This window comes from Saccostrea cucullata, unplaced genomic scaffold (genome assembly GCF_032062105.1).
Source record: "Saccostrea cucullata isolate Sc308-1 unplaced genomic scaffold, CSIRO_AGI_Scuc_v1 ctg5808, whole genome shotgun sequence".
In the NCBI taxonomy this organism is placed as follows: domain Eukaryota; kingdom Metazoa; phylum Mollusca; class Bivalvia; order Ostreida; family Ostreidae; genus Saccostrea; species Saccostrea cuccullata.
In genome coordinates this window covers 9,245-36,839 of record NW_026929227.1, presented here as the reverse complement: position 1 = coordinate 36,839, position 27,595 = coordinate 9,245, and the positions used below count along the sequence as shown (strand labels likewise).

The 27,595-nt window shown below is 31.8% G+C and overlaps 1 protein-coding gene across 1 annotated transcript; it reads left to right on the top strand.

The window, feature by feature from the left end:
• Nucleotides 1-8: 8 nt before the first annotated feature.
• LOC134280172 (aminopeptidase N-like) lies at nucleotides 9-26,664 on the top strand (the record flags this gene model as incomplete). The annotated part of the gene is made up of 21 exons (XM_062762598.1): nucleotides 9-754; nucleotides 7,507-7,616; nucleotides 9,358-9,518; nucleotides 10,153-10,273; nucleotides 10,954-11,108; nucleotides 11,267-11,380; nucleotides 11,468-11,605; nucleotides 11,715-11,780; nucleotides 11,881-11,946; nucleotides 12,120-12,298; nucleotides 12,414-12,487; nucleotides 15,261-15,385; nucleotides 16,721-16,776; nucleotides 16,896-17,043; nucleotides 18,251-18,324; nucleotides 22,739-22,843; nucleotides 23,928-24,095; nucleotides 24,499-24,639; nucleotides 25,017-25,098; nucleotides 25,393-25,466; nucleotides 26,201-26,664. Coding segments are annotated over 21 exons (2,982 nt in total), but the record flags the coding sequence as incomplete, so codon positions are not given.
• Between the last annotated feature and the right edge of the window lie 931 nt (nucleotides 26,665-27,595).

The window sequence follows — 27,595 nt, the reverse complement described above, 5'->3', positions numbered from 1 at the left end:
AGAAAGATTTATTTGTGGAATACAGCACAGACAGACGGACAGGGTGCTATCTGAGTCGATTCCAAGGCACGTGTCTAATTCTCGGGAACTTATTCATTTTGTGTACTGCAGTTGCGTTAGTGGCTTTTGTGAAAAAGGAGCGAATTATATACGGGTCAATGTCTGAACCCATATGTAGCTGTGATAGCCCCAAACCTTACACTAATGTCACGTTAGACTACTCCTACGTTAGGAATCAAACTTCTGTAACAATACTAAGTGAAAATCTAGCGGAAGTTGAGAATTCTACAGTTTCAGAAAATAGCAGTGTTAATAAAGAGGAAGAATCAAAAGAGGTCCCGGAAGAGAAAGTCATTCCGAAAGAGACACCTTGGCGGGAAATTCGCCTTTCGAGGGACCTCATGCCTTTACTTTACGAAATTAATCTTAAAGTGGACTTAGAAAATTTAACTTATCGTGGTCATGTCAATATGACCTTAAAATGTACTAAAAATACTAATTTTGTTATATTCCACATTTCTCATATATTTCTGTACAGGACGTCTGTGAAAATTATAGACAAAAACACTCATAAAACATTTGAAATATTAAAACAGTTTCGTTATGTCAAAAATCAGTTTTGGGTGATTGAGCTAACTTCGGAACTCTCGGCAGGGACCGTGTATTTAGTGAGTGTGGGGTATCGCGGGAATTTACACGAAGACTTAAGGGGGATTTACCTCAGTACCTACGTCACACCCGAGGGGGAGACCAGGTATGGATCTTACTTTTATTGTCCTTCCCGATTGATTGCCTGTTATCTCTTGTACGAAGTAGCCCTTAATGTAAAGCTTGATTTCAATTAAAAAGCTATCGTATGTCGTACTTATAAACAAATTTCACACGTTAAATGACTGTTACAGATCTATTTTTAAAAATTTAGGAAAATGAAATATAGAACACATGTGCCTATGGGGGTAAAAATTAAAGGTAATCAAAATAAAAATGCCCTCTCAAGAAAAAAAAACCTATCTACAAATTAGCTCAGTGATATATTGATGGGCAATCATCTTAGCGTATAGCTAGGATTTATTTCATCGCTCAGATTATCAGTTGATTATGATCACAGTAAAACACGGTTATAGCGAAGTCCTGGGAACCTGTGAATTTAATTCGCAATATCCGTAATTCGTTATATCCGTATAACGAATTCGTATAACCATATAAAGCGAATTCGGAATATGCATGTTTTCCTTCAAGTGTTACTATCAGATATGTTAGGGAAGCAAACACTACAAAACATACCTTCGATAACTAAGGTTTTATTATGAATTGAATTTTATATACAAATGCTGAGAGAAAATATAGTCAGTTCAATTATTCAAATTTTGAAATCTTTAAAAGTTCGTTATAAAAGATGTAAAATTCATTATATTTAACCTCAACGGGACTCAAAATCAGTTCGCTATATCCGTAAATTCGTTATATCAGAGTTCGTTATAACCGTAAAATTTTACAAAGATTTGTTAAGAATTTTGCCCGGGACCCAGAAACACTTCGTTATATCCGTGAATTCGCTATATCCGTGTTCGTAGTAAACGTGTTTTACTGCATTAGGCTAAATGTGAAAATATATGGTGGATCAAATTCAAGTTTCAATATATATAAATCGTTAGAAAAGTTTTTTTTTCCTGAAGATTAAAGATGTTAACTTAGTGTTGATTCAACTTTGGGCTACGATAAAATGTATTCAATTTTTTTCATGGAAATAATACATTCCTTTATCTCAGTTAATAAAAGACTCGTGTGAGCGGTGTGGCCACTGGGTCTATTGAAAGGGGTGGAGGAGGGTTAAGTAGTGCTTTTAAACCATCGATTATTCATAGGCTCTTAAATTGTAATTAACGTACTGTATATACTCGCCTATAAGGCGGTATTTTTGGAGATAAATTTTAGTCCAAAAGTCAATGTCCGAATTATAGGCGAGTCATAAAAAGACATATATTTTTCTAGATGGCGAATCGTAGTATTCTATAAACATTTTCAACAGCTATTGTTAAAGAAAGTATGGATATATTATATCATTTATGTATTTTAAGATTATACATAAATTACGGATTTTATGTACATGTATTTAATAATTTTATTTTTTTAATCTTTAAAGGGTATTATTTTTTATGATTTAATGTTATATATCGACTTCATTTCTAAAAAAAAATATATTCATTGAAATCGAGTTATAGGCGAGTATATTCGGTATTAATGGTGGTCAGCCTGAATCAAATTAGTGGATAATTATTTTCAGCTGAAACCGTCCTTTATCATATATTATTTATCATATTTCATGTATAGATCCGTTATGACATAAACCCGTTTCTTAACAGAATGAAATGCATGTCTTAAGGATGTACAACACACCTACCCCAAAAAATTCCTGTCGTTTAATTTTCGTTATTTTTATATATTTGGTACACGACTATATCTACTGCATGCATGCATATTTTGGACAAAATCGTTCGAGTGGTTTTTGGACAGGAACTTCCGAAAGTTACCCCCCTTTAGTTGTTTACAAGGAGAGAAATTTTTTAATCAATGAACTACTTAAACCTTGATTTTCAAAAAAAAACCAGGTTGGATATAAATGTCAAATTTCATTGGCTTATTCCTTTAACCATTTAACACAAAAACATAGTCATCTTTTTGATATACATATCATCAAAACAATTTTTAAAGACCTTAAACTGAAAAACTATGAATTTTCTAAGCCTTGAAAATAGCGTATTTTTCAAATTCAAAATTTTTTTGTGAAAAATCCTGTCGTTTAATTTTGGTAAAAAACTTTCTTTAGGTACCTGATAGTAAAAATAATCTTCATTATTTTTTGTATAATTTTTGTACGACCAGTTTTGATTTAATAGCGGAAAATTACCCCCTCCCCCTTTCTCAATAAATCACGTTCCCGCGCGTCTTTCAGACGAGGGTCAATCACTTTGTTGTATGAATCTACAAATACACATTTAAAAAAAATAAATTAGAATATTGCTTTTGCTTGAAAAATATATTAACTTACAAATTTAAAAGTTCTCATATGTAAAGCGTATTTAAATGTAGATTTTAAGGCAATTTTTGAATACCCCTATCACCCCCACCCCTTCCTTTTTTGCGTCGCAGACCATTAGCGTTTGACGAAACGTCGTTTACAGTGCAAATATACTGGTATTTCGTCAAGAATCCCGGAGCTATGCATTAGTTTTTAAATTCATGAATGCAGAATAAATATTGACTACTCTTTTTATATGTATCAGGAAAATATTACTGAAAGATTTTAGTGTTTAGTCCATATACGTATGCATTATGCATTCCATATCACATGAAACCTGGATACGAATTCAAAGTTTTGTTGAACGTGAATATGTTTATTTTTAATTTTATTTCTTTAATTTTAATTATTCATTAAAAAACATGAAAAATGGTGTATGTTCAACTCTCCTGTGATATAAATGGAATAATTGTAGTTTCTTTCATGTCATTATTTCAAACGAGACAGTATGTGCCATTGTGGCCGTGGGGATACATCGACATTTACATTAGATGTAGGCCTACATACACCCCTCATGATATTGTACGCATTTCTTTCAATGTCGTCGCTTCTAAAGTTAAAATGAAAATTCCGCATTCGTCCAAATTAACTTCAAAATATCAAACATTAAACTCTTCATCTATTTCAATTTATATCAAATCGCACATTGATATTTTTTAAAATCTTATAGGCTACGTTTTGTTTTGATTCGAGGAAATGCGAACCGACATTGTTGACAGAAAGTCAAAGTTACGACTTGCTGCAATAGGATATTCATAATTGCAGATAATTTCAGTACAAGTGAACAATTCTTTTCAATTCTATACTTACATTGTGTATATGAGGTCTATAGTACTCAATTCTCGAATTTATCAGGTCTTGCTGTAAATGTATCTGATTCTGTGGAAACTGTGAATAAAGGGAGGAAAATAAACATCTCCTACATTTTCAGAGTTGTTCCTCTTTGATCAGTAAGGGTCTGAGAACAACATCGATTTTACATTGTAAAAAGTTTTTTGTTTATTTGTTGTTGTTTTATTTAATTAAAGAAGAAAAACAATACATGCATTTATATCGTGTATGCACAAATTGTAATGAAGATCATTAATCGGAATGTTATATAGCCAGTTGTACATAATGAGAATTTCGGCAATGTAAAATAAAAATTTCAGAATAAAAAAAAATGCTGCGCTTTGATAAAAAATACAATTTATTGTATATGAAATGAAATGAAATAAACATTAGGGGATGGTATTTTATGTCTTGCTTTTTACGGAGTTTACTATTGGGTTAATTAAAGAAATACTTATTGATTGAGTATGGTACGCACAATCACAGCCAAGCCCCATATCCCAATTTTCTTTCATGATTGATATATATCGGGATCGTTTTACTCGTCGTTTTGACGCTTTATTTTTGACGTTAAATTTGACGTCACGTCAAACGTTCAATTGAAATCGCAAGAGTTATCTCCCCCAGTGTGTTGTACGTCTTTAAATTTCAAATGTTAGTGCTTTGCTTTAAAATTATTCCTTAAACGTTAAAACAATTTTAAGACATTTATCAACTCACGCAACGACACAAAAAGAAAATCAAGAACACTTCTCTTTTGCAATTTTTTTCACATATATTCCGTAACCCAAAACTAGTTTTCTATTACGTTGCGTATTAAATAAAAATCTTCAACCTTTTCTGCCATCCATTCGAGAAGTTAATTCTTCGACACCTTCCAAATGCAACAATTCGTTACATCATGGAAAGATCTTAATTATTTCATTGATTTATCTTGGAGATAAAATGACAAATGGATTGTCCTACAGATTTTTTTTCACTCCAAAGGCTACTTCTTCAACTTTTTCTTCCTTTTTAAAAAAAAACTTTCAGTATTTTTTAAAGAATATCTCTTTATTTGTAAATATTTTATTAAAACATACAGAACAAAACTTGAGCAGAATGATAAGCTCTTCCATTTAATATAAACAAATAGGGACTCACTGTCAGACTTTGTGTAAAATATTGCAAATAAGCTTCAGTATTGAGCAAAAATGTTGAAACATAAAGCTTTCACAGCACTGAATAGTTAGAACTTAAGATCACAGCACTTGAGAAAATGCAGCAAACAATCAGTGATTGATGCGTGTAGCGTTACAGAAAATTAACTTACCACTTTTTCTTGTCAGCGGAACAATTATCTTGTCAAAGATAAAATCTACCAAACACACAAACCACACAATTAAAAGAAACATGTTTGCTTCTTCTGCAGTAATGGCAAATGTAACACATTTTCCCAATTTGACGTGTCGTCAATAAACGTTAAAAAGGATAATAAACTACAAAACCTTACACGTAATAGTTCTGTAAAAAATAGACAAAATAATTGTTGTTCTTTATTTTTGTGATTCAGTAAAGTCAAGTACGTTTGGTTTTTTGACAGATTGAAGATTTTGAATTCACTGACAGTAAATGTGCAGGTCTAGATCGAGTGTGGTAATTTTAAGGGGTTTAGAAATTGTTTTATATATAGTTTTCAAATTTCTTAAATTGCAAAATTTTGATGTAACACTTATACTTTACATCCCAACCTAATTGGCTTTTAAGGTCTGATCATGTTGAAAATGAATTTAGGGTTGTGTATTTTTTGTTTGTCAAACAATATCTGAATCACATTTATTTTAAGTTTTGTATCCGCCCCCTCCACCCGGCTAGATAATTTTTTTTTTTATTTGAGCGCGTCTCTATGCGATTATGCATTATTCACGATATACGCGTAGCATCTATATTGTATTGACACACGCCTTTTGATCGCTTAAAAAAATTGTGTGTTTTTCAACACCTCAATTTTTTCTAAGCGATATTAAGGCCTGTGCTTATTGTAATTCATGAAATGATACACACCGTAAACAAGACTCCAAAAGTGTTTCAATCTTGAAAAAAAAAATCTTTATCAAAAGTCACCGAAACTACAGTTTTAGTGCAAATAGAGAAATATCGTTCTTCAATTTAAAAGGCACAATTTCCTATGTTAAAAAGGGTATTTATAGAGGAAAAGACTATATGCACATGCACCGTGGCATTATAGCATTTGTTTCAATGTATATGATTCAGGGGATCCGTTTTGCAAAAGAACTTTCAAATCAGACAATAAATCTGAGCTTTTTTGAAAATTAAATTTTACAAAATTTTTAGTTCATTTTATAGTTGTTTGCATGAAAAAACCTGAATTTGTTTTTAGAAATTCTTTCAAAGATTTAAAACCATTTTAAAACTAATGCAAAGAAAAAAAATAATTTGCGTATAATTACTTTTTTTGTATAACGGAGCCAAGATACATGTGTAATTCTGCCACAATCTCCATTTTTTACCCTTTATTATCGATGGATCAGACATGTAAATGTTCCACCACTTATAGTATGATGATGTAGATATATGACTGACAGGTGCCCGCTTTACAATATATCACAGATATTATATTTATAGAATCTTTAGACTTTTAGAACTAGATGTTTTTATCACTGTTGCTTATCTTAATCGTGTGTAGATTGTCTATAATATACAAATGTTAGATATTCTCTTAAAACAATCATATCGACGCTTATGCAGATCTTGCGTGTTTGTTTTCAACTTATATTTACATATTTCAAAATCATTAACAAAACAACTTATTATTATTGGATAAAAAAATGTTTCTTTCTATTTTAAGTACACATGTGCTTAGACAACTATTTTTAAGCAAAGCAGGTATTTGGTGATTCAAAAATGTACGTAAGTATGGCAACCAGAAAAAAAGGCAATTAGATTTTTTGTGGCAGTAAATGTACCAAGAGGTCGACCGACCTGATTGCATACCTGCGTTTTTTATCATATTCCGAGGCGGGGGATACATTGAACTACCTTGAATCGAAGACAAATGTAATGTCAATTTGACAATTGCCTTATTCTTCTCGAGAAGTAAACATTTTTATATCTATTCAGTAGTTTTTTTAATTATTTTGAATTTAAAAAAATCATGACCAAACTGTTTTCGAGATTTTTTCTTATCTTCTCACTGTAAAACATTGATATTTATATAGCTCCCCATGTCTACAAATTAACAAAGATTGTAGTTTTTTGTAATTTTTCTGCTGTTCAAAGTGTTACTTATAATTTTCAATTACTCGTTGACCCTATTTCATTTTTCGATTTTGCTAAATTACTTTTTCGTAATCGCGCATCTCTTCATGTGATCTTACCTCCCAAACTAGGAATATTATGTAGCAAATTGGGTTAAACAATAGGACAACTGAATGCATACGGGAAAATACATTTAAATTATAAAGAGTTAACAGACGGATGACGGAAAAAAATTACCAGGAAAGGTTTTTCAGGTCTTGAAAATTTTTTACAAGGAAAGGTTTATAAGTAAAGCTAACGTTAAGCAGAAAAAAACAAAATAAAACATCATTTTACAGACGCTTGGCAGCAACACAGCTTCAGTCTACTGATGCCCGGAAGACGTTTCCCTGTATGGACGAGCCAGATATGAAAGCGAGGTTCCAGTTAACACTGACACATCAGGAAGGTGAGTTTACACTGAAGGTCACGTGGACAGAAACTCAGACGAGTGTTGCTTTGTGGTATTACCTGCTGCATCATTTTTTTTTAGCATCTGCGATTGAATACTACTCATCCCACCCAGAGTTTCTTAAAAACCATCTATTGTACAGCTTAAGGTGTTTAATTGAAGTATATAAAAATTACATTAATTATTACCAAAATCTAGTTGCATTTTCTTCAAAAAGAAGTAAGAGTATGGTTTTTCCTTAAAGGATGTGTTTGGTTATTTTTAGAGGGATGCAGAATGCACCCAAAGCAATCCATTTCCGATGGCATTGATTATCAAACGTTAACATAAACAGAAGACACTTTGCATAAGGCATGCTGCGAAGCTGACATATAAAAAAAGTATTTAAATAATTAAGATCGGCAATAGTTTATTAATAATTTATCACTTGGAGAATATCTTTACTAGATTATATCCTTCATCAAAATTGTTTGAGAACATCTGAATAGAATAATTTGCTGACATTCTTCTTAATTGATTTCACCACAAACGACCCCGATTCTATTACCATTCACCGTGAATAAGAATAACGAAGGGTAATTTGAACAAAACAAAAGATTGACTGCACTTTGTTCAAGAGAAAACAAATTGATTGTTGGAGAAAAGCTACATAATGTCGTCAACTTACTTTTCATGTTGGTTTACAATTTCTTAAAGGAGACTTTTGGACTTCATAATTTCATTTCTTTAAAGACGCAGTACCTTTTTTGTCTAATCAGTACAAGAAACCTTGTCACAGACAATATGCGTCATTGTCACGTGATAACTAGGTCAATCAAACATCAATCACTCGGCAATAAGTAGGTCAAACAGCTGATTCCCAGCATCGTCAGACGTCAGTGGTCGGCAATAAAGGTTCAATTATTCCACATCACAGCTCTGTTGACCATTTTATCGTTATTGGTGTTAAGGATACCAACAGATCTTGTTTTCTCACGTTTATAAATGAAGATTTTTTTTCCAATTTGCACAGAAAATTGATTTATCTGTAATTCAGTAGAAATTGTTAATGACATAAAATATTTAAAACAATACGACGCAACAACCTCCACAAGTTAAAAACACCTGTAATCTCTTTTTTGAAAATAAAAATAAATGTTAAATATGATATGTAAAAGGTGTATTTCTCAACTAAAATAGGATGTAACTTATAAAATATCAAATTCTGAAATAGTAGATTAACGAAGATTTTTCTTTGATATTCAAAATTTAATGATTTCATGACCATTTAACCTAACAAGCTTTTTATCACATGCACTTATAAAACAATGTTGACATTTGATTAAAAAATAAAAACTTTCCGGTTATGCACTTACAAAAATGTCTTCAAGCAGGACATGGTGACCACAGGACCCCCCCCCCCCCCCCGGAATACATGTATACACCCCCGGGCCAAAAGATATCTTTTATGTCTTTTTCATAAATAATTTTTACAGCACACGTTTTATTACAATATACTCCATATGAAAATCCACACACTAAAACAGTAAAAAAATAAATAAATAAAAGTACGTAGAATTAACGCTTTTTTAATAATTTTTTCATAACCAAATTTTTTTTAAAACACTCTATTTTAAACATGTAATACCTGTTACGGTGACCAAAGCTTCGAGTCGCCTGCGTAATGCAGTGGTTTCATGATAAGTTTTTCTTTACCAGGTTTTGAAGAACAATCAAATTAAGTTTCGAATTTTTACAGAATACGAAGCTATCAGCAATACCCCCCGGATGTCAGAAACGCTGGAGAACGGATGGAAGACGGCGGAGTTTGAGACCACGCCTGTGATGTCCACCTATCTGTTGGCTATAGTCATCTCCGACTTCGCTCACAGAGAAGTCATCCTCGATAACAAATATGATGTAAGCTGTTTTTGTGGACCATGTGGTTATCCTTAATCACACATTCAATCAAAATGAACCATATTTATTTATTTTGGACATTTTTAAAAGAAGAAGTAATGGTTCACAAATATTTTACCTCACAAATTAAAATGATTCAAGAGTAAATGAAAATGATGATAAACATGCAAATATCATTTAATGACAGTAATTAATATTCACTTTATTTTCAATTTCAATCTTAAACATGAATCTGAACATAGGATTTTTAACTCTTAAAAACTATTTTAAAATACACTCCGTTTCATTGAGGATGTCAATTACAATTGTCAATCTATAAATAAACAATCCATCGATGTTGGTCTTAATTGTATCTATAAGGCCATTTTTTTTAGTTTGGTTGCCCTCTTCCGACCGACTGGCTAAAATGGCCCGATTCAGCGTTTTTTATGCTCCATGAAGCAATTTTTAAAGTACTCTAGAAAAATTAACAAAAATAGCATTGAAATTGAATTTTTCAAGAAAAAAAAATCCTTCCAACCGATCCAATATTTAAAATGGAGTCTGGAGAGGGCGACCAAACAGATTTTCTAAAGGTGACCTAATCATACCCTTCACTCAATGTAAGTGTCTGTTGCATGCGTTACATTTACAGATCCGTGTCTGGTCTCAGCCTAACACGATTAACCAGACAGACTACGCCATCAGTATGGTGGTCCAGTGTTACCGGTTCTTCACCGAGTACTTCAACATCACCGATGTCCTGAACAAATCAGGTATTAAACACTGAACAAGATAGGTGGTGTAGAACGCTCTGAACAAACCAGGTACTGAACAAGATAGGTGATGTGGAACGCTCTAAACAAAACAGGTAGAGAAGGTCCTGCACAAAGATAAGTTTAGAATATACACTGAACAACACAGATTCAGAAAGAACTTAACAAGCACTAAACAAGAAAGGTTTAGAATGCAGTGAACAAGACAGGTACAGACAGGGTATATAAGGAACTGAACAAAGCTGGTCTAGAACGAACTGATCAAAACAGGTTTAAAATGTACTGAAAAAAGGAGAAAAAAGAAAACAAATCATACATGAAAAAGCAGGTATAGAATACATGTATACTGAACAAGACAGGTTTAAAATACACTGAACAAAATAGGCTTAAAATATACTTAAAATATACTTAACAAGGCCGGTATAGAATGAATTGAAGAAGACAGGTGCATGTATAAAAGGAACTGAACAAGGCTTGTATGGAACGAACTAAACAGTATAGGTACGAAAAGATCAAACAGAGCGGGTATAGAACAAACATAACAAGACATGTAAAGAATGAACTGTCAGAACTATTAAAAGAAATGCTTATGCATTTGCAAGTTTAAAAGTTATTATCATTAGTTAATATCATTTGAAATACTTTCTATTTCTAACATTGCAATTATTTTTCATATTCAGATCACGTGGCAGTACCGGATTTCAGCGGTGGCGCCATGGAGAACTGGGGTCTCGTGCTTTATCGCGAGACTGCGCTACTTTACGAACAAGGCGTGTCATCCAGCGAGAACAAGTTAATGGTCACCTTGATCATAGCGCACGAAATTGCACACACAGTAAGCATTCAAAATCACGTATACAGTAATTAATAGGACACGGAAATTCGCAAATAGTAATAACACGTTGCCTAGGCTTCTTTGTAATATTATTGACACTTTCTGGTGAAAACAATGATTAAACTGGAGCGTGTACAAAATGTAGACCTACGTTTCAGTGGTTTGGTAATATGGTAACAATGAAATGGTGGGACGACCTTTGGTTAAATGAAGGATTCGCCAGTCTCCTCATGTACTTCGCCATGGATGCCATCTACCCGGACTGGAACGTGGTATGATTAAAAATTTATCTCATCAGCTCACCTTCCATTCCACCCTCCCTAATGAAAAGCATTTAAACTCATGTTAATATCGTTTAGTTCACGCTGTCCGTTGTCGCAAAAGAAGTGTTTCCGGTGATGGTAAAAGACGCAATGACGACGTCACATCCGGTGTCAACTCCTATAGCCACTCCTGATGACATTGCTGAATCATTCGATTCCATTTCTTACAGCAAGGTAAGAATAAATATATCCAGACTAACGTAATGATACAAGCGACATGAAGCATTAAGGATTTAACAGAATTTTAATTCAGAGTTTTTATATAAATGTTATTTCTGTCTAGGGCATGGCTATTTTAAGGATGCTTATGGGTTTTGTCGGATGGGAAGATTTCCAGAAAGGCCTTAGGGTAATTTTCCAGAGTAACATATATTTTTTAGATCCCTTATAAACATCTGACAATATAATATAATGTATAAACTAGCGATCCAATTGTTTCTATCGCATAGCTCTACGTCAACAAATTTAAGTTCCGGAATGCGAAGATGGACGAACTTTGGGACACGTTTTCTGAGGTAAGGAGCAGCTAAGACATCAATCTAGCATAATTAGTAGGATTATACCTAATAAAAGATTTATTAATTTAACCATTACACAAATTAATGGTTTAAAGTTTTAAACACACAGATATAAACCGCCTCAATAAGGTTTCCCTAGTTAAATCTGTAAATATTTCTTCACAATCAAGGCAGTTGACTATAGATATGACATTAAGTCCACCATGAACACGTGGACCCGTCAGATGGGTTTTCCCGTGATCACGATGCAGACGGACGGGGACAGCTATAACCTGACTCAGGAGAGATTTCTATACCTGGACAACATGGGCGACAGCAACACATCGCAGTCAAATCAGGAGGATTACAAGTAAGCAGGTCAACAACAGTGAAATCATATTTAATCATTGCATGTCTAGAGTCATCTTTAGAGAATCTTTAGAGAAAAAAATGAATGTAGCCGGAAGTAATTCTTTATTCTCCAGGTGGGTTGTACCGTTTACATACATCACTGAGGATGAACCGGAAGTTCAGCTGGTCTGGATGAACAATACGTCAGGTAAAATAGGCACATATATCATTTAGATAAATTTATGATATGTAGAGAAAGAAATGTCTCATTTTAATATTAGATGAATAGATTACTGATATCAGGGTCTCTTCAGTGGTTGCAAAACAAAATGATTGGGTGTTCCAACCAATTAATCTTTAACTAGTATTTTACCCTTCGTTGAAATCTCGACATTTCTTCTCAGTCCCATGGAGTTTGCAATCACGAGGTCTGACATAACTTAAAAATGCACAGAACCTTTTTAGTAACATTTTTTTGGGTTAAAAAAGGTGGAATATGGACCATTTTACTGAAAAATTTAGCAGTATGATGTATTGATGCTGGCTTATACCTCCTTAAATTCATCTCCCAAAAAGATCCCAATTAAATCTGAGTCATCGTTTCATATAAGCAAAACCCATATACAGTGAAACTTGTACATCTCGAATTGTATTTTGCTAAACCCATGAACTCGCCTCATCTGTGATCATACAACACAGGTTTTTCTGTAATTGGCTTCTTTTCTTCTTTAAAATATTTGACCTAATAATAAGTTAATTGATTGAATTATAATATATAAAAAAGGAATGAAATCACGTTGAAATAAAAAAAATGTTGCATTTAAATTAATCTCTCTTAGGTAAAGAGCCCCGTGGGGATCCGGGTTAGAAAAGGTCCTCAGTACCCCCTTGCTTGTCGTAAAAGGCGACTAAATGGGGCGGTCCTTCGGATAAGACCGTATAAACCGAAGTCCGGTTTGACATTAGGTGCTGGCACAAAAAAGACCCCTCCCTGCTCAATGGCCCTGAGTGCCGAGCATAGGCCTAAATTTGCAGCCCTTCACAGTAATGGTGACGTTTCCATATCAGTGAAAAATTCCGGAGAGAGACGTTAAAAACAGTATACAATCAATCAATCTTAGGTAAAGATAATAATTTAAAATAATTTTAGTTACGGTATAATTTTTTTGTCATTGCAGGCGCTGTATACAACGGGATTTTCAAATCTGTCTAGAAAGTCTATCAAAATACAAATTAAGGACTTAAATCTGACAATTATGTTTTTTAATTCAGCTTCAACTTTGAATTTTAATGGTGTTTAAATCGACAAGCAAACGTCTAGATCATACATGTACATGCTATTAGAAATGGACGAATGAGAACATTACAATAAATTATTATTTATATTATATATGGAAATAATTTAATTTTGTTTATATTTTCGACTCTCATTGGTTGATTTCCAAAAACGAACGCAAAATATTTTTTATAATCCGGTTTGGTATGGGAACACATCCGTTGACGACCAGCTTAATCACTTATCCTTGCAATCCGCTCATTTCAAGTCCTCGGAATCCATGGAAAAACTGTATCTTTAACTTCAAACACTAACTCGATCTTACCTCATGTAAACACACATCATGGCTGCTAGATCTACGTATCAGTTATTACCTCCCCTGGCTTCCCATCACTTCCGTTACTTCGGTTGTATTATTGCGCGGTAAATTTGAACACATTAACAGCAACACAATTTTACATCCAAAGTTGTTTAATTATCTTAAAATTAAATTATAAGGATTATAAAGCGTAAACTGACCCAAACCAGGTTATACTCGATAATTTGGCCAAGAAGTAGAGCCATTCCTTAAGGTAGGATTCTTCTCTGGTTTCCGACTAGATGGAATATTCAAAGTACATTGGTTGATATGTCTTATATATTTAGATGTAAAAGATTTAAAAGACCATATTTTTCTTTCCTTGACACAATTAAACAACTTTAAATAGAAATGCTAAACTGCGTTTGAAAACTAGCAGGGACTATATTTTTGGCGGAATGATGGCGTATGAAAATATCTTCTTTTCTGTCAGTCAAAATTATTATAGAACATTGAATTTAGTTATAACTTTTACGCAATCAAAGACTAGACGAAATTTTCAAATGTAAGTTAAATTAATAATTAGGGACTAAAGTTTCAAAATATATCAAACAAATAAGATTTTTCACACATACTAGAACTATGTTGGCTTTTAAATGCTTCACATCTAAGTACAAATTTGAGCCAAAAAACCGTAAAAAGTGTTATTTCTCTCTTAGTAAACGATCAAAACTTTTAGTTTTTGTATCATTTTGTACCTTTATGTGACAACTTTCCTATATGTGAAAATAAGAAAAAGTAAAAGATAGGAAGCATATAAAAATAACTAATAAATCCTAAAAATTAAAGAAAAGTAGAGGAAATTCGGATTAGCAAATATCCATTTTATTTAAAATATCCTTGTCAATTTGGTAATTTCATCTTATATGCCCTATATGGTAGTATCTTTTTATGCAAAAAGAAAAACATTCAATCTTTTGATTTACAAGTAGGAATCGCATGAATGGAAACAGTATCTTTTTATTCTTAATGTCCAGGAAAAAGGTAATGACCTTGACCTGACCTTCTCTCTAATATTAAACGGTCAAATGTAATCTCACTGATACCGTTACTTAGTGATACTGTCCTCTTGATTCTGTAAAAATTTCATTGATTTTTAAATACAAGAAATGTGAGAAGAATCCTACCTTAAATAACAGAATAAATTACTAATATTTTACCTTGACCAGGATATAAATAAAAAAAATGCATTCAGATATCGCTGAGAACTCCAGCAAACTTATGGGCAAACACCTATACAAGTAATTAATATACCTTTCTAAAATTCAAGAAAGCCGTCGAGGATGAAGTTTTATATTTATTTTGTTTTTTGGTTTGTTTACATTGTTTTACTCCTTTTCATTACAGCTACAATTCCTCGTTCTACCAACTCTTGGATCCTCGCTAATTATGAGTACATGGGATTTTACCGTGTTAATTATGAAGATAACATGTGGGGAAAACTAGCAGATCAACTCAACAGAAACCACACCGTAAGTTAAATACTGTACATAGAGAAATGTTCACCCCCATTTCATTTTTGCGTCCATCGCCCTACGGTCATTTGAGCGAATTAAAAACGGGGCGATTTCAAAGAATACAGTATGAGTTCTTAAACAAATTTATGTTAAACGGGACAAAATTATTTTCATTAAGTGTGAAAGAGCGGAAATAACTCTGTATATATAAATAATATACAGAAATTCTTGTCATTTTAAACTTTACGAATGCCAGATACCAATCCAATACGCCACTTTCTAGATTGTAACTCTCCTACGATAGAGGCGCAAAAAGTGTTCATTTCGGCAGGGAGGTGGGACAGGTTGTTTCTGTATACAAACATGGATGATGCATAAATAAATGAACGATATTTATGGCTTTTAAAATTTATTAAATGTTATAAAAAGATAATGATATTAAGCATCGATGCATTTGACGATTTTTTCAAGTTCAACTATTCATATTTACAAATCTACTTTAAATTATAGGTACTTGAAAACGAAAGAAACGTCGTAGTCTTAATAAAAAGTCTTGATTGTACAAACTTATAAATAAAGTTTTTGTGGATTATTTAAAGTTATAATAAGGAAAAGAATTTAGGTGATCAGATTTATGTGTACCGTTTTTATTAGAGGTCCAAATTTCTTCGCTCGTCTGAAAAGTCTCACTTCCACCGACATTTTCTTTTTTGTTACGATTTTTTTTTTTGCTTTAAAAAATTACGTCTTTAAATAGTTTCGGTTATTCTCGAAAAGTAGAGTGCATCCTGACAATTATGTAGTAATCATAAACCAGTATATCGATGATACAATGTATCCAACATATAAATATCAAATATTTGTCCCACCTGTTTGTTTACTCGGAAACGAAACTTCCCTCCTCAACGAAAGAGCGCACCAAGGGAGATAATCTCGAAACTTGCGTATTGAGTTTTGATAAAAAAATACTGATTATTTTAAAGTAACGTTACGTATATGGTGGGGGAAGAGATTTAAAATGGGATTGAGATCATTCCAATAATGATGAAAAGGAAAATGCCCCCGAAATAACTTAAATTTTCAGAGGCAAAACACATGAATTTTTCTTTTGTCCTTACTACAAAAGATATTAATTATTTGCTAAAATCCAGTTAAAAACGCATGTATATTCAACCATTGTTCACTGGATAGCTTTATTTTTTTTTTGACAGCCCGGCTAAAAATTGTACTTTTATTTGTCTTCTCAATATTTCTCTTTACTTGGAATGATTTAATAAAAAATATCGCGGTGTACTTCAGATCATATTATCGATTTTTTTTTATCAAACTACATTTTTTTTGATTTTGCAGATTTTCCCGGAGGCAAACAGAGCCGGTTTAATTGGAGATTCATTCAACTTGGCCAGGTTTATAGCAATGATATGATTTTATCTTGTTTAATGCTGAATCGATGAATTATTTTTTTTTTATTAATTTTAAAAAATCCACATATTAGTTAACATTAAGACTTAACTATTGACTTTAGGGCAAAATTACTGAACTATGACGTTGCATTAAAGATGACGACATACTTAAAGAATGAGAGGGGTTACGCCCCTTGGGTAGCGTTTTTGGATTCTGTGGAATACATCAAGAGCTCGATATCAAAGTCTGGGGCATATGTCCTCCTACAAGTAAGAGCATTTACTGGAAGTTTTTTTCATTCTACATATCAAAGCTTAATAAAGAAATATATTCGACTAATAAAAACTAGCATATATGGAGCATAATATTAATCACTAATTTTCGTGGGGGTATTTTTCGTTGTTTTCAAGGTATGAAGAGACCAATGAATTCATGTCCACCACGAAATGTTAAATGCCATCTAATTACCAAACAATTCCTCATCAACGAAATTAAGTTCGAAAGAATCCTTTTTATTTCCTTAAACCACGAAAATTTTACCCCACAAAAATATGTGCTTTAACATGTCCTATTTTCACGAAAAGGGTTACAAGTGATAAAAGAGCCTATGCCCATTTAAGTTACTGAATATTATTAACATGTATTTTATTTTTTCTTATTATATGTAGTTAAGTATGTCTGAGTGCCAAAGGTTTTTCTGAGAATCACTTTAACAATCATTAATTGTTATATAATTTAGCTTTTAGACCTTTAGTTTCATACTTAATGTTCCATTTACCTCTGATCAACATATACAGCTCATAGCGAAAAGAAATGACCAATAAAAAGGAGATGCTTTCTCCTCCCAGGCACCTGATCCCAGCTCTATACTTTCTCGAGTCCTTTTTTTTGCCTTCTTCACATATTTGTTTTGTCTAATAAGAGCAAAACAAGGGAGCTTTTGAAACTCACTCGTATATTTTCAACCCGAAAATTAAAGTTTACGGATAGTATATCTTCAGGAACTATTTTAGAAACTTATGAAATTTTTAAAATTAACGTGAACTTTACAATGGATTTGAATATGATATGTAACTTTTGTACAACATTTAGTACAGGAATAAAATAAAACGCGCAAGACTCTAAGACTACTAAGACTAGTTATTTAAAGAAGAAGAAAATCACAAATTCCTATGAGAAGAAAATTGATATAACCAAAGACCAGTGAAGCAAATACACGATACTATATTTCTTTTCTCTGTCAATATCATTTATCATCAGTTTAAATTAAAAATGACAGTCATTTACCGATCAGTGTCCAAATCTATCAAGGTCAATCGGAAAGACCGCGGTCATTATCGTATCTCCTTTTATTGGCTCTGACAGGGCCATTTGACTTGTGTTCGCGTTATTTTATTATCTATGCATTATTGTTATATTTGCTGTTGATTGTACATTTTCGGGTATTGATTTTCTGTCTGTCATTTCGGGTTTTAGAAATATCTTCTTGACCTCGTGGCGCCAGTGTACGACTCTATAGAGATGTCAATGGAAGGGATTCTACCAGACAGGTATGAACATCAACCAGATATTTAAGAGGTTTTCATATAAAGAGAGACAGTCACCCCAACCTCAAAAAGAACCAAAAGTATACAAAGTAACGGTCATAATAGAAAAAAAGCTTGTAGTACATTACTCTAAAGACTATAGATCGTAGATGTTTTAAAGAAAAACAACATAGGAGGATCCCGGTAAAAAATTCATAATTTAAAAAAAGAAATAAAAATTTATTTAATAAAATTTCCCTGCAAAATAGTAAGGAGAACATGACTGTAATAACATTTTAAAGTACAAAGGAATTATTTTTTTCGTCGCAAAAGACATTTCCTGCGTAAATATAATCATGCATTTATCATATAGAACCGTATATATAGACGCCATTTTTCTTCGCATGTCTGATAGCATTTTGACTGCGTAGCTTCCACAGCCAATATCTTGTTACACTTAGTATAAAGTACGATTTATGCTTTTCTGTCCCCTCAAATTAAAGTATCTCTCAAAAGAAATTTGTCTCAGGGGACTCCGAATCATTTTTTGAGTTCAATAACATATGAATCAGTCACGGTCAATATTCCGGATTATGAACGAGATAATGCGACTCTTTGTCTTACTTAAGGGGGATGTACAAGCCATATTGGATCTAGTCTGGTGTAAAATAAGAAATACCAAGAATGCGCTTAATACTCTACTAAACTAGCCCAAAGTTACTCAAAGTGCTAATGCACTAATTACCTACTGTTCGAGACCAAAATCAGTTAATAATTAAGTTTATTTTGTTTTAATTAGGAGGAAATTAAGCATTATAGAACTGCGCAGCTACAGCATTCACGAGATGAAAAATGCATTGAATATAGTGTTAGTTTGATTCATTGATAATATGGCTACAACCATTTGTTTCGCTTTTTTCTTGTCATTATCAATAATTCTTGAAAATTTGATTTTTCATATGGGTGTCTTCCTGAGGCCATGTGTTTATTTCGTCCGCCATTCCTCTGTCACACAGAGTTCGAATAGCATTGGTTTTAGAATAAATGCGACCATAATAACATCAAGACAAGAAATTACGAAGTAATAATCATTAGGTTATATGACTTACTACTTTTATTTGTTGCATTGCATCGTCTGATTAATGAAAAAAAGCGATTTTAACCCCACTCCAGCAAATCGGGAAAAACTGTTCTGTTTACAGCTCGAGTTTCCTCGATAATATCATTCCACTGAGCACGTGGTTGGCATGTGCATATATCTGCTGTGGATAGATGCGTTTATTACCATGATTATATTTAATTTTTCATGGAACAAGTCTTGATGATTTGTTGGTTTCTATAAAACTCAAGAAAAAAGATAAAACATGTCCTAAACGTATGTGATTACGGCGGGTCTTTTTTCTGTGGCGATAGAAGTTATTTTCAAATGGGGCACTGCAAGGAGGATGCTTAGCATTTAATTTGAAAATGTTAAACAATATGCGGTGCATGAAAAACAAATTGTATTACATTTCTTACATTCGAAAAGTTGGTATATGTGTCTATTTTGTTTAGCAGTTAGATAGAAAAAATAGGCAGTTATAGGATTTCCTTCAGGCACCTCACATAAATAGCCAGATTGTTTGCAATGAACCACACATTGTATGGAGTAATGTTTGGACATAAAAACGCATCCTGTCTCATTATGTTGACAACATTGTAAGCTCTCGCTCATTGAACATACGAAGCTTGATAAAATATATTGAGTTGTTTCTTTGAAATTTAGAAGCAAGCACAATGTTTGCAAAGAAAAGTCCATTGCATATGCTATGTCTATCACGCAAAAAAATGAGAGGCTACCCCCCCCCCCCCTTCCCAAAAAAATCCTATGTTTGTTTTTCAAAATAGTGCCAAAGATTAAAAAATTTTGCATTACTAAGTATGTGATGGAACATGTACTAGCCTTATAAGACAATTTGTTATAAAAATATTTGGTTGCCCTCTCTCCCGATCTACTGCCTAGAAATGGCCCGACTCTTTTTTTTTTTTTACATCCCATTACATGTTTTTTTTTCTTCCGTCATAATATGTTTAAAATTTTAGGAATTTTTTCTCACCAATAAATACGGACCCAATAATTTTTCCCTGAGTTGGGAGGACCACCAAACGTCATTTTAAAGATGGTATAAAATATTTATTAATGTTGATTTTATCTTTACTCTGTAAAATTGTAATTTTGACAAAAAGGGCAAATAGAAAAAGTTTTTTTATTCATTAAATCTCCTAACCCACTCTGAATGATTTCATTCCTTTTCAAATGTTGCTCCGCTAAAATCAAAATTGTAAATGTTTATTTGACAGATTATACGAGGGTAGATCAAAAAGTAAACGATATATCTTAGGTATTTGATAGTTATATTATTGTTGAAATATTCAAGTATTTTTCAAAGTGTAAATTGGAGGTCTTTGATAGCATATTGCTTAATTAAAAACACATCCCTTTTCAAACTTGCTAATATATCACTGGGCAATATAACAAGTATCATATTTAACCATCTGCCTTCCTTCACTAAAACGATCTATCCAATCATTGATTGAATTTGTAGGAAGTCATTTGTCTTAATAAACTATGAACAAATTCTTATATGCTACTTCAAAAGAATTTTTAAGATATACCATAAATATTTTAGTCGTTTGTTAAACGAGTTCCACTGAGGCAACCATTTTTCGTCACAAGTACCTGCATAATGACGTCATTATGAGCAAAACTTTATGAATTCAGCATATGCTATTTTATAGAACTTGTGTTTGGCTATGTGTGCACCAAATTTGTTTCTAATCTGAATCGTGGTTTTGTAGATATAGAGATAGTTCGCGAACTTTTTGATCACCCCTCGTACTAGTAGGTACTAAATCAAGGTCATTCATATCGATTTTATGTGTTTAATTTCTTTGTGTTTCATTGGTGATAATTAAAATATTGATGTATATTATAAGTTATCTGTGGCAAGCTTACAAACTCTTAATTCTTAACTTTGATGGTGCTCATTTTTCCTTACCTGGAATCAAAGAGTTTAAGATTTTTTTCTTTGATATCAATAAGTACATTATTTTACAATTGTTCGATAATAATACTAAATAAATTACTTCAAGCCATACTATAACACATTTCCTCTTTTAAAAGTGTTCATACTATTTGAAATATTTTGCAACTGTAATTCTCTTCTACATTTAAAGATTGTTATGTCCCTCCATATTAAGAAGAGGTCTGGAAAACAAGATTCTGTGCTAAAAATAGACCACGTGCTGCTATCCATGAACTACTTTCATGGTTCTTTACACTCTTTTTGAAGACAACGATACCTTGTTTTGAACTTGAAATTATCATTTAAAAGTGCAAAATTTAGACATTTTCTCAACAAATGGTTGTAGAGAGAACATTGATGCACAGTTTGCATATTTTTTTGGATTTTTTATGGCTGTGCTGAATTCTGTAGCTGCGCAGTTCTAAGGAGCATATCAAAAGCATTTTTCTGCAAAAGTATAGATTATATATGCACAACATGCATTCAGTTATGAATATTTATTGTATCTTTATCATAAGGACTTAAAATTTGATCAAGATATGATGTATTTTAGCCATTTGAAGAAATGTTTACATTTTGTTCTCACAGCACTAAAGGTGGTCGTACATCCCCCTTAATTGACAGAAAGAAATATGTTTTCTCGGAGAGCAGTCGGAAATGTATCAGCGATGGTAGATGTTGTCTGTGATATTAAAGTTTTTCCTATAAGTTTTCAGAGAAAGATGACAGGAACGTACATAATTGGAAGTTCTGTATAAATGTTTATTATCATTCGTTCAATTTGTCGATAGGGTTAACGACCCCTTAAAGGGACATGGACACGGTTTCAACTGATTTTTTAAAACAAATTTTAATTTTTACAATCCCTTACCAACGCATCATCTAATGATCAGTAAGAATTTTAACATCATTTGTTGATTAACAAACGAGATGCATTCACGATATATGAAGTTTTTAAAAGAAGACAGTGTAGATCAATCGTATTTTATTATTGAGATAAGCAACCCAGAGATCAAAGCTAGACTAAATAGACTACCAAAGATAAAAAAATCATTTTACTAAACCCTCAGATTTTTGTTTTTCATAATTTAAAAAAGCTTACATTTCTGCTAATTTTGCAGTTTAATATGTAATTTTCATGAGTATGATTTTAACGAAAATTAAATGTATCTTTCATATATTAATATGTAATCTTTTTAAATACTTTTACCAGATCTCAGATTTTTTTTGGTTTTCCTTATTCTAAAAAGGCTAAGATTCATATTTACTTCTTTTGCGGTAAAAATAGTAGTAGATATTAGTAAGCAATTGAATATATTTAAATCACAAAGTAGATTAATACAAACATTGTTTACTATATTTGTTTCGTATAGATTCTTACGACAAACTATTCTGAAGCTGGCTTGTGATGTCGGATACAAGAAGGCAGTAGCTTACGCCAGGAAAATGTTTTACCTCTGGAAAGACGAAGGGATCACGTAAGTATTCAGTTATACATCGAGAATAACCGGTCAGCAGGGGATGCTCACTCCTCCATGGCACTGGTCCCACCTCTAATTAGAGGTCTGTTTGCTCTGCTCCGAAATTTGTATTGGTTAATTGACTTTTGATCTTGATTACTATTCGTTAGCTTAAATACTGTTTGTTTTCTCCATATAATTTATCTTTAAAATGCCAAGGGATAATGTGTTACATTAAAAGTTTAAATCTTAAGTTTAAATTTAACTATAATAACTATAGTTATAGATAAGTGTAAACTTTGGATTTGAAAATTTTAATGTAACAAATGTACAATATATCATGCCCTTTTGCTAATTGGGATGTTGTTGTAAAACAAATTGCCTGTCGTCTTTATTTTATTTTTATACAAATAAATGTGTCTTAAATGTCTTTTTCTACAAATCATGCATCTGACAATATATTTAAAAGTTGCTTTAGCTTTGTTAATCATTTTTGGAACAATTTGAATATTAAAGAGCTAAATAATTAACTCAAAAAGATTTTTTTCATAAAAAAATCAAAGATTTTTGAAATTCATGTTTTACAAAAAGCTATTAAATCACAATCTGAATTTTAAAGGATACATCTTTATACCCTATTATTTGACCTCATATTTTAGTAGAACAGTATTCTGAATTTTTTTTAAACTCATGGCAGACAATACGGCCCTGTATTGTTACATATTGTACCACACTTATACATGTGACTAACAGTGAAGAGTAGCGAGAGGGATAATCTTTGGTGGGAAATGTAAAGATCTATTAGGAAGGTGGTTCATTTCTGATGTAATATCCAATATTTTAGTCTCCTCAGTATTGTTTTGATACATACTCTGCTGAAGTTTGGTGTTATTTCTATATTTAGCCTGTCAAGTGAGAACTCACCCGCAATCTATATTGTGTTATTATATTTTTTGCCGCCTGCCACATGACTACTTCTCAGTGATCTATATGGTATTCTATTTTTTAGTCTGCACAGTGACTAGGCCTCGGTAATCTATATGGTTTTCTATTTTTAGCCTTCCTAATTACGTCACAAATCTATATTGTTTTCTATCTGTAGCCTGCCCAGTGACTACTCCTCAGTGATCTATATGGTGGGGGTGAGGGAGGGAGGGGTGGAGGATTGGGACTACGTCTGGAACAAGTCACAGTCCACTAACGTGGCAGTAGAGAGGGAGATGTTGATGGAGGCGCTAGGACAGTCACAGAAACCTTGGCTACTCTGGAGGTAACATTCTCTATTCCCCTTTCCTTTTTCTTTCTTACTTTTCTTTCTACCTTTCCTTCTTTGTTTTTTTTTTATTTTTTTCCCTCGTTCTTATTTTCGTTTTATCAGGTCTCAGATTTTACGATTTATTTGAATGTTTTAGAACAATTTCAATACTTTCAACTTATTTTTATTTTTGGACTTTGAATTAGAGTTTGGGCCTTGAAACTTTCAATGTGTTCAATTTTAAGTCTCTTTTTTCATTTGAAAAGAAACGTTTCTAACTAAAAATGTCAGTTCGTCAACGTTTAATAGCTCCGATGTTTAATAACAATATATTTTATGACTTCTTTTCCTGAAATATCTCTGTGTTAATCAATGTCATCTTTCAAAATCAGATTATATCATTTCATTCCGTGAACAGGTATGCCAACTGGATCTTTGATTCTTCGAGGATAAGAATGCAGGACGTGCGCCTCGTTATAAGTTATCTGTCAAAGCGCCCTCTAGGAAGGATGATCACTCTTCACTTACTTATGACAAAGTGGGACAGATTGAATGACCAGTACGTTTCGTCCTTAAGCAGTAAAAGTTAAAGTAGACTTAATTAATATTTAGTTTTTGTTTCATATTATAATTTTGAAAAGGGAAAAATGGCAAATCAAGATTTTATATTATTTACTTTTGAATCTAGTTAAGTTTTTTAAGTTTAGTTTCCTACCTCGAAGTATTGTTTGAAATATTAACTGACGAAGGAACTGCATGTAATTTTTTGTTACATTATCCGTACATACATGTAAATGTCTTGAATAGCATTAAAATCACTGAAACATACCGGTACATATATATGAAATTTGAATTTTATATCGAAAGCATTTAAAAATGTAAGGAAAAGAAACTAAACATAAAATTTTTGTGTTTTAACCAAAGATTTTTTTTCAGATTTGGATTTGACAATTTTCTACTTAGAGAGACAATTGCTGAAGTAACTCAGTTTGTTAACTCTGAGTTTGAATATAATCAGGTAAGTGAGGACCCTGAAGCTGCAGGGCAGACATAATGTATGTCAACTTTCCTGTCATATTTATGTAGTACTCCGAATAGCTGACTAATTGTAAAATAATTGGTAATAATAGACAATATATTTACGCAACTTTCAGTCCAGGACTCATTTGATGGCATGTACCTTGAAAGAACACTTTTAAAACAGTGGAAAAAATTTGTTTTTCCTTGACAAAAAACTTATTAAATTAGATATATTGCATTGCATAGCCAATTTTTAAAACTAAATATGATAAAATGAAATTATCTATTTTAGTTGGCAACCTTATTTAAGGATAAACCTCCTAAGGTTGCAAAAAAACAAACCCAGGCTTCCTTAGCTGTTATTAGGTGAGTTACAAACATACAGGTAAATCGTCAGGTTTGTAAATTAGTGATTTTATACAATAGACAGGCCTTATCATGTGAGTTATTATCTATAACATATATCTGTAATCTAAAGTAAGAACTACCCGGTATATACATTTACAATACTCTAGGATCATCATAATGTATGATGTTTTAACTCAATTTAATAAATAAAAACTATAACCCCGTTAAATCAACGTAAAAATACATCTAATGTGCGTTCAAAATAAAATTTCCCCTTTTTCTCTTGCATGTTCGTTTGCGTTATTTAACGTTGCAACGTAAGAAATAGCTCTTACGCAGCTGTTATAAATGTCTATTAATCACACCAAATATGAAGGGCGTAAATTTGCAGGAATGATAAACAAAATAAACAATTATGAAAAGGGAAAGTTAAAGTATGTATATATAAGCATTGAATTCATATTTTTGGATAACGTCAGTCCTATAACACACCTTGCTGTGCCGACAGATTATCATACTCAATTTGTGTTGCCCTGCAAGATGTGTTATAGGTCAGACGACATCCAAAAATGTTCTAAAAATGTGTATGGATATTTGAATCTTTTTTTTCAAAATTCTTTAAAATTATATTTATCTTTTAATGTAATATATTATATGTATCTTTTAGAAGAGGTCATGCGCCTTAGTTTAATGTCTTGCAGTAATTATTGTATTCAGTAAAATATAAAACTGAATATTTTTTTTCTTTTAAGGGCGAACATAAACTGGATGAATGAAAACTATGACGTCATCACTGAATGGTTACGTAATCATGTGGTTGGAATGTTATGATAGCTTTTAATATAGTTGATTTATTGTGTTTACTAATAAACACTCTCAATGTATCTGTGGTAAAACCGCAAGAAGGCCAAATTATATTAAGAATATTAATCAATGGTAAACGTGACATCATATTTCAATAAACTTTTTTAATTTTATCATTTGTGCTAATGTGTATGTAAATACCAAATTAAAATTTTGAGTCGGTAAATTAGCTAAATAAAAAGCATTAACCTTTATTAAAATGAAGTGACGTGTATAAAATCTCTCGATTTGGTTAAATTGACATATTGCATAATGCCATGTAACTTTTAACTACATATTAGACATGATATTGTACGTAAGATAAGAATTTCGTTTGTGAATATTTTTTAAAGGATGTTGTTATCATATTTGTCGTATATAACATTTATTATGTATTTAAATGTAAATTTTTCATAACTTTATTGAATTTTGTTCATTTTGATTGAATATATATATTCTATGTATTTACATTATATAAAAATGTATTTATGGTATCATATGTATTATGTATTCATGTTATTTATAATATATAGTGTATTTATGTTATATATAATATGTTTGAAAGAGAAACTACGAAATATAGGAAGATCAAGCAAATATTACAAATATAATATAATTCTTTTATAAAAGAATATTAATTGTTACAATCTTTTCATTTAATGCACAGACTAATGTAAAAGATAAATTAATTAACAGTATTTACGTTTCCTGTAAAAAAAATTATTAAATGTGTTTTATATTTTTGAAAAAATAAAATTGGATTTACTTTTGATGTGCAAGTTTTATATGAGTTATTAAAAAACAGAAAAGGGAAAATAAATGAAACAATGATACTTTATTGTCAAATTGCTTGTTATGATTTTCAACTTGTTTTATTATCTAACTAATCTACAAGATTTAACATTAAGTGAATACAACGCAATTAAAAATATTGTATCTTGCTCCTTTATAGATGTTTCTGCAAGGTTCATTTTGAAGATAAAAAAAAATTCAGCTCAGATTTATTTTCATTTTGTGATTACAAAATCATCTTGCAAATATCTTTTTTTAACTGACACGTTAATGAAAGACGCATTTATTTTTTATTTTGAGCGAAGAATGATATATATTTCTTAATTTTTTTAATTTGGATTTAATAAGTATTGTTTTCCTTGTAGTCCATTTATATCTCCCTGTACCAGGTTGTGGATAACAGTTACAGCTTTTTGAACCTCGATCCGGATTTACTAAAAACCGAGTACACCTTATACAGTTTTCTCATTAGTTGTATGTTAAAAATACTGTATAACAGAAAAAAGGAACAA